Below are 8,901 nucleotides of genomic sequence, written 5' to 3'. Positions count from 1 at the left end.
AATGATACAACACTACATGCATAATAGCTTGTTTTGAGCTGCAGTTTAACCGACAAACACAATATCCAAATAACTTTCAGTAACTGAATTCCTGATTGTACAGCATCTGCTGGGTTTAATAACAAATGTGAGGTATCTGCTCCTCACCGTGAATGTGAATCACATGTGCTTTTATAAACAAAAAAATGATCTAAGACAAAAAATATTCCGAACACCTCACATCAGTTCCATTATAAGATTTCTTGGGGGCGGTAAGCTTTTGAAAAATGGTGCAGAAACCATAAGGAATGTGCTGGTTTTAGGGTTTTCTTTCCCCCTGGCACACTGTTAGACATACATTTCTCAGACTTATCCAATCACCACAAGACTAAAAGCACTGGGCCAAAAAAACTGAACAGAAATCCTTGGAATTCTTATTACTCTTGATTGTTTTCAGATAACCTGCTGAGATTCAAAACAGTGAAGAAAATAGAGCTAAGGAATAATTTTCCCTGCAGGATATATGCCTGCTGATAAAAGACCTTTTGATGAACCCTACATGAGTTGTTATATAAATATGACATTTATCCACTACAAATGGTGGCAACAAGCAGACGGAGGATCCCCTGACAAGCCACTTATCTTTCTTACCGGGAACAGTACAGTAAGACAGTCCTCTCTTAAGGAAACATTCACTGTTCATATTACAGCTGTACAGACCAAACTGTCCTGGAGAATTTGTGGTTTCTATCTGAAACAGTTGGAAGGGTAGATTTACACAGAAAATATCTTAAAGCTGCAGTATCAAGTAAAACCCTGCAACCCCTGCATCCCTCCAGGACCAGCTGTTTTTGTTCGACTCCAGCTACACTGAAATGTGGGACTGGACAAAGATGATAGGTCCTTTATGTAGCTGCTGTAAATGAATGACTTGAAAGATATAAAGTCAAAACTGGGAAATACAAAATACAAATGAAGACCACAATACAGGGAGCTTTAAAAACAGCTGGGGCATGAAAGGAAACAGTATATCCTTAACAGACTCACAGGCTTTGGATAATAAATAAAAGGATCTTCGGTAGATCTTAAAAAACTCAAGGTTTTCCTTTTGGAAACTGCAGGAAACATTATGACCTCATTACAAAGACATAGGCCTGAAAGGAAGATAGTAGCTGCCAAAAGTTGTACAGCACACTTCCAGAGTGGTGTAGTTAACTGCAACCAATCATGTCCTGCTGTAATGCTCAGGTGAAACCTGGTAAATCTGTGGCTGCTTGATATGCTGTATTATCTCTGTGGACAAGACTGTAGATTCAGTGTTGTTTTGTTTGTTGGCTCCTTTCACTTGGCTTCAGCTTGTGGAGAGGAGAGGAGTTTATATTGTCACCTATATATTTTGAACCATTATAGAGCAATAAGAGTCTTAGCATTCAAGCTCTGCCTACAGAAAATTTACTGTGTAGTCAGTGACGTTGGTGCAGAGAGGCTGAAAATGCCAATCCCAAAGTTAAATTAAGTCCCCAGCTAATTACAGATTCATGAGGAATTAATATAGGATTTACAAATAATTAATAAACTATAGTACAGAATGTAAGAATGAATGTTCCTGTCAGCATATAAGATGTCTTTAACCATTTGTTTCCATACATGCTAGAAATTAATTCAAGCAGGTTTAAAAAGCGATATCATACAAATATTTTGGAAACATAGTTTATTCAACTGTGTTTGGTTTTCTCACAGAAAATCCAAGAGCAGTTACTGAGTCAAAGGCCACATAAGAAATCACAATGAAAAGACAAATTAATCCTAAACAAAATGTGATATTCTAATCACATAACTTTGATCAAGCACTGCCAAGTTGACTTTGTGTTGTTGAAAAGCGTTTATCAATTATGGAGAACAACAACGTAACAATGAGAGCACCTTAACTGCAAAAGCTGTAGTTTATTATCAATGAATGGTACCATTGGATGCATGCAAGTAATGCAAATGTTGTATACAAATCAGCAATGTTCATGACAGTGGACAGCTGGGAATCAAGCGACGTGAAGAAGCAATTTAACTTGTGATTTCTGAAAAGGAAAGAGACATTCAGTATGAGAAGTATTTATTTTTGAGGATAATGCCAGTGTCTTTTATACTTGTGTCATTTATTCTGCTTTCTAACACCAAAGCCTGCAGAAATATATAATTCCTGCTTTAGTTGAGCTTGTTAAAGTTATTCTGGCAAGTTATTTCTCTAATGGATATTTCTAATTTCACCACTGGTGGGTAAAAAATGACAGACACGAGTAATTAACACTGGTATTTTCCTTCAAAAAAAATAAAAATACTGAAAATTTGACTGCAATGTAACTGCTATTTTACAATTTGATCATAATTTCTCACAAAGACATTACACACTGAGTATGCAATCCTCGCTGGTCCTTTGCACAGCAACGGATTAATCATTGTACTCATATTATCATCATACATGCTAAACACTGGAACATACAAGACAGACAACAAAATGGCACTACAAGTGAACTAAGACACTGGAGAACTTTAACCATTGTTTACTCCATCATGTCTGTATTCAAAATAATCAAATGCAAGTTTGGAATGTTTAGTGTGTGTTTTAAATCAAAGCACATGAATTGATTTCTATTCTTAGAAATCTTTGGTAATTTACTTTCTACATTGTCTATTTCTACATTGTCTATTGTTCCCCCTTTATTTTGCCTCATACTTATTTCAACAATTAGAATATTCATTCAGATCTAGAAATACAAAGATTAATGCTTAATCAATGCTTAACAATCTTATTGCATATTTTGCAAGATATGTTACAAAAAAAGGTTTAGTAACATATCTTAAGAATGTTCAAATGTATGTATTGTACTGCAAATTTGCCCAGCTTTAGATACCTCAGATTTGCATATTACCTATATTAGAGGCAAGGACATGTCAGTACTTTAAAAGGTGGGCTATTATGACATCTAAATCCACAAGGCTTTCAGCTGAGCTGTGTCATGATAGTAGAGTGGGATGGGGGTGGGGTCATGGAGGGAGGTCCTTATTCAAACATGATATCTGAAGCCTGGCGCAGGCAGTTGGAGGAGTCAGGGGGCATGCTGCTGTGTGTGACGTTGTTGGCGTCCAGACGCAGATGCTTCAGACGGGAAAAGTTGATGGGTCCAATGAACTTGCAGAAACTTGACAGGTCAAACTCTACAGAGAGTGAAAAATGGAGAGAAAGTTATTGAACTAAATACTTAAAAGTTCTTATAAACCTTTCAAAGTACCATGTGGAGTTTTTGACCATGAGTTGGACCTCTGTAGCGACAGAGCAATGTTTTTACAAGTGGGTCCTTGTTTTGATGACTCATCTTGAACTTGAGGCAACACATAATCTTATCCAATCAAATGTGATTTGGGCTAACCCCGCCCATCATATTAAACCGCACTGGACTGGATCAGCTAGTGGGTAGCTAGCATAGCAATTTTAGACCATAGTAGGGGGTGTGTGTTTAGATGCCAGTTGGCAAAAACTCTGTTTACATTTCCAAAGACTGTGGTTGAGGTCTAATTTACTCCTATCTGCCTCCTGATCTAACAATGTGGGTGAGGGATGTGTGGGTGGAGACCAACAGTTTTGCAGTCTGCAGCTCTGTTTTTCTTTACAGCCCCTTACAGCTCCATGTAACACTGTGTTTTCTAAGTCGAGCCCAATTAAGAGCAACTCAGATATATGTGAAGGATTTAAATCCGTCTCATAACTAAACCCTGGCCACATATTCTGTCTAATTCGAAGCTAAAGATGTTCTAACTTTCATTTTAGTCAAATAATATATTATAATAGTCAAATAAGACATTTAGAATAGAAGAATGCTTTTGAGGGACAATCTGAAAATGCTAAGTGGTATAGATTGACACTCACTGTTGATCTCGTTAGCCTGGAGGTAGAGTTGCTCCAGCTGCTCATTGATCTCAGGGATGGACTGCAGCTTGTTGAAAGACAGGTCCAGCTCCACCAGTGATGTCACATTGAACACTCCAGCAGGGATACCGCTGTCCACCAACTTGTTGTGGGAGATCCTTAGGTACTGCAGTGAGGGCAGCTTGTTCAGGTATCCGGCTCCAACACTGTCAATGTCGTTGTAGTCAGCATAGAGGATTTCCAGTGAACTAGGGACACCGGCTGGCAGCTTCTTCAGCTTATTGTAGCTCACATCCAGGGACAGCAGCTTCTTCGGCCCTTTGAATGCCCCCGCAATGGCGTCAGAAGTTAGCTGATTGTGCTGAAGGTTGATGGAGGTCAAATTTTCCTTGTCAGTCAAGAGTCCAGAGGGGAACTTGGACAACATGTTGTGAGTCATCTTCAACTCATCGAGGGACTTTGATGGAGGGATGACTGGCTCTGTGAGGTTGTTAGAGCTGAAGAATAGCTTCTCCAGGGCAGTGAGTTTGTCGATTGTTCCCTTTGCTATCTTAGAATTGGTGATCTGGTTGTTGTCAAGTACAAGCCAGCGAAGTTCAGCAGTGACATTATCAAACACTCCTGCCTTGATCTCTTCAATCAGGTTGTTCTGGAGGTACAGGTACTTGATCCCTGTTGGGACTATGGGAACAAACTTGAGCTTGCGGCTGTCACAATACATGGCAGAGGGGAAGTTGATTGGGCACTCGCATTCTTGATTACAGTTGGGCCCTGAGGGTCCTAGCATGGAAACAGGCTGGTAGTCGTAGTCATAATACTGGCACAGGGCCATACTGACCAGTATGGCCAATAGGGGTACACGCAGAGGAGACATGGCTTCTGGATCCAACAGACAGAAGGGGAGGGGAAGCAGGGAAGAACATAGAAAAGTTAGAAGTTGGAGTTGCCAAGAGCAACAAAATGCAACCCCTGCTATGGTTGGAGGGGTTGTAGCAAAATGAGCATTTGACAATTTTAGCTGATGTTCAGATCAATCGTTATTCAAACTTATCTTTATTAGAAAAAAATAAAAGGAAATAAAAGAAACAAACTACATTTTAAACTGTAATGCAAAAAAAGATTACAGTCTTGCCCTGCAACACACACCATAGCCTAGTGCCACACCCACTCCCCAGAGTGTTAGTGCATGTTATCGGTCAAGAGTTCATGTCAACCACCTGGAGACCATTGAATCCTAGATTTTTTGATTTAGTTATCTCTCTTGAGCCACATCATTATAGCTGCAGCTTGAACCAAATTGCTCTGCTCCCAGAACCACATAATTCATCAACTTGATAGATTTCTACATAAACCAACGACGGGAGCAGTAATGCCATGCAGATGTTCCAAGAATACACAAAATACATACATTTTTTACACGAGACAGTAAAAAAGTAATTTCCATATCATTTAGGTTTATAAACAATGAAGCAAACACATAAAAGGAGGAACTAAAACTAGTTTAGGATCATGACTGCAAAAGAAATCAACCCTGCACACAATAAACCAGATTGATGAATTCCAGACCCCATGAAAAATGCAGACAGACACTGGATCCAAGTGCAACAGATTATTTTCCAAAGTCTAAAGTCACTAAAATCTACCAAACAATCACAGAAAGGCACCGTAGAGCCATATAATCATGTAAGATCCTGGTCAATACACCACTCTTGTTTTTCTTAATCCAATATGCAAATCTAGTCAAATCTAAACTAGTTTTTTCTTCATGCTCTGGTATTCTCGCCTTCTCTGCTGCAGCACTAGCCCATGCCCAAAAGCCTAGCAGTGACAGCTGATAATCCCATCCGGAAAATAGAAATAAAGAGGAATAATCAAACAGGAAATCACAAATCCATGCCTCCACATGCAAGCTTACCTGGGCTTCTCTCTTTTCGTGTGTGTGGGGTGGAGGGCCAGTAGGTAAGAACAGTGTGGTGTTCAAAAACAAAGTCTCAGGAGAAAAACACAGAAGGAAAGAAGGAGAGAGGGGGAGGAGAGAGAGAGAGAGGGGTAGATGGAGAGACAGAGAGGAAAAAAAGGAGGAGGAGGAGGGGGGAGGAGAGGAGGCTTCTTCTTCCTAGAGTCAGTCAGGTCGTCAAGCAAACTGAAGATGTCATCATGTCTGGGGGGAGCATCATCCAAAAACTGCAGTTACCTAACCACGAGCAGGTGCAACAGGACACAGGAATATTGAACCACAAAAAAGTTAAAAAATGTCTATTGGTGTTGATATTACCATTTTTTCCACCATTTATGACCTTTACAAATCAACCACTTCCATTGCATCCTTTATTTGTCCTCCAAAACAGTGTCTGCAACCTCACCTTGGAGTTGGGTAGATGTTGCATGGAAAAGTCTGAAGAGTAGGAGACGCTTTGTGTGGAAAAATGTGAAAATGATCTCTGGCAGCCACTTAACCCAGCCGCCTGTTATGAGACCAAATTCAACTCTACCTCTTGAGACGTGAATAAGGCTTTGGAAAATCTGACAAAAAGGTTATGGGGGAGCCAGAGAAGACTTACATAACACTTGACGCAAACATTTCTTCTCTTCTGTTTTTGAACAAAGGCATGGCACTGCAAGGGGAGAAAGGTGGGCTGAAGCACATCCAATCAATCCCATATGTCTTTGCTGTAAATTATTCTACTTTTTAGTCTTGTGCCCCCACACATTTCTTGTCCACACAATTTAAAACCCTGCAATCATCCTTCTCTACAGTATACAAACACAAAGACAAAGACAAATGAGTAAAATGGACCTGGGTGGTGATTTGCTCATCTAAAAAGGTGGGGTTGAAAAAGAATGGGGTGAGGGAGAAAATGGCCAAATGTTTCTCCCATTTGTTGGTGGACGTCCATCACGCTGTCGGAGCATGCCGGGAATTGACGCCTGGATTTAATTGGTCGCAGTTCAGTCTGTTACTCTACTCACATACCTTTCTAAGAAACCATCTTGGACACATTTGTGGAAAACTTTCATTCCTCACATTTTCACTCACAATATCTGACTTCCCAAAATATGTAAGAAAAAAAATTTATGTTCTCCCACACCAGATAATCAATTTTGCAACATTCGAGTGGTTCAACTGGCTTCTCAGAATGGTTATTTCATCTCTTGCATCTGCAGTTTGACCCTTTTTCACTGACTTATGTATTTGTAAGAAATAACAAAACCCATGTCATAGATCTATAAAGCTACAATTTTTTGACCCAAAGCTGTTGAAAACATGTGCCCCATGCATCTCCAAAATCTGCTGAGCAAAATGTTAGAAATGATGGGGCCGATGGCACAAACTGTGAAAATGAGGTTGAAAAAGAATGAAATGTCCCTTTAATGTAGACCACTTACTTTTTAGGGTAGAGTGGTTTGAAACAGTATGAGGATGAAAACAAACTGTTTGTCATTCAAATACACAAAGCAGCTCAAAACCTCCACAATAAAAAGGCAAGTAGTTATCTCCAACAATTCATCATTTAAACACACTTTTCAATACATGTCAGACTTTTGTTGCAAGACAGTAAAAAATGTCCTACATCTATTTTCTCTCTATGTGGCCACGTTCTCTGTATCTCAACTTAATTTGACGCATTCAGTTGAAGCTCTATATTTATTTTTTTCTTTGTGTCTGTACTTCTCCCTCTCTGAGTCATTTCTGTCTATCTGGAGAATTTTGTTCCTGAGTAACCCCCTCTTTTCAATCCCATTTACTGACACTCAGTGATATATGACTGCAAAGTCACAGATGAGCAAACACCAAACTCTGAGCAAGTCATTAGTATCGCCATTAGCCTTGTTGGGTCAATAGTTCAGGACCCCTTAAAGGTCACTTAACACATGTCAACAATCAACTGAGAAACAATGATGGTGTATAACATGCAGAAATATACATTTTTAAAATCTCACTAATTTTATCAAGTTATGTTTTACCATTCATATCTTCTTGAAATTGAAGTGTATTAGGTTTATTTAAACCTACATTATGCATTAACCACACATTAACCAGTTGTTTAAGTGTAATGAAGACTTGTCAAACATTTTTATGAAAGTTTATGGTAAATTCAGAAAAACAATCCTTGCTCACTATATCAAATCTTACATTTTAGTGAGTTCAAAAACTACTGTCTGAGCCCACAGTGTTCAACTAAGCACTATCTTTTTAATATCAATTCTTAATGAATAGGCTATATAAAGGGTCTGACAGTAGTACTGATTCAACTGAGAATCAACTCCCCATTCTGCAACTTTGAGATCAATTGCTGGTCTGGCACTAAAGTACATGTTAGGTGAAACAACCGACCTGTGATTTGTCTGCTTTGTCGATTTCAGCTTGTAGTTTGTCCCAAGCTTAAGGTTGAGTACTTCAGCAGAACAGAGGACCAGGCTGAGCCTGTGACTGCTTCTCTAAAGCAACAGCCGAGATTCACAGACTAAAAGGAATGGTGTGCTTGAAAAACTGGAGTTCCTGTCTTCTATTATTGAGATCTTGTCAGGAATAGCTCATTCTGTACATTTACTATCTTGACACAAACAGCAGATATGAAATAGTCTTGTGATGGTGCTCATTTTTAGAGTTAATTGATTGATTGTAAGAATTGTAACAACTGGTAACCAATGGACTGTGAGATATCAAGAATGTATGTCCTCTATATTCAGGGAAAAAAAGTTGCACAAGATCCAACCCTTGATTCCAACCCTTGATATACACTTACACGATGGCCTATATGTGAGTTGCCTTTGGCCACACCTTGTGTCTTGATGTGACCTTGATGTGTCACCTCTGGGATGCATGGTGTTGCCAAGTGCTTCATGATACATGGAACAAATGCTATCCTGCATGTTATCCAACTTAGATACCACCTTTTAAACATGCTCCCTATAGATGCCCCAACCAATGAGTATGAGTTACCACTACACTGACTCCTATTATTAATTTAAGACATCTAATTATTAAATTGGGCCAACAA

The 8,901-nt window shown here is 39.2% G+C and overlaps 1 protein-coding gene across 2 annotated transcripts; it reads right to left on the bottom strand.

Moving 5' to 3' along the window:
- Nucleotides 1-1,673: 1,673 nt before the first annotated feature.
- lum (lumican) lies at nt 1,674-6,386 on the bottom strand. 2 transcript variants are annotated; one of them, XM_071502367.1, is made up of 4 exons: nt 6,262-6,386; nt 5,814-6,092; nt 3,899-4,774; nt 1,674-3,189 (listed from the first exon to the last, which is right to left on the bottom strand). In XM_071502367.1, exons 3-4 carry the CDS (start codon nt 4,770-4,772, stop codon nt 3,035-3,037), a joined length of 1,029 nt encoding a protein of 342 aa, XP_071358468.1. In that variant the 5' UTR covers nt 4,773-4,774; nt 5,814-6,092; nt 6,262-6,386; the 3' UTR covers nt 1,674-3,034. The 2 variants fall into 2 exon arrangements, with proteins under 2 accessions (XP_071358468.1, XP_071358467.1); XM_071502366.1 differs by having other exon boundaries at nt 3,899-4,777; nt 6,262-6,385.
- Nucleotides 6,387-8,901: the final 2,515 nt, after the last annotated feature.

Source organism: Trachinotus anak, unplaced genomic scaffold (genome assembly GCF_046630095.1).
Source record: "Trachinotus anak isolate AG129_WGS33_773 ecotype Australia unplaced genomic scaffold, CSIRO_AGI_Tana_v1 ptg000018l, whole genome shotgun sequence".
NCBI classification, from domain to species: Eukaryota; Metazoa; Chordata; class Actinopteri; order Carangiformes; family Carangidae; genus Trachinotus; species Trachinotus anak.
The sequence above is the reverse complement of the archived record's forward strand: the minus strand, read 5'-3'. Positions and strand labels throughout refer to the sequence as shown.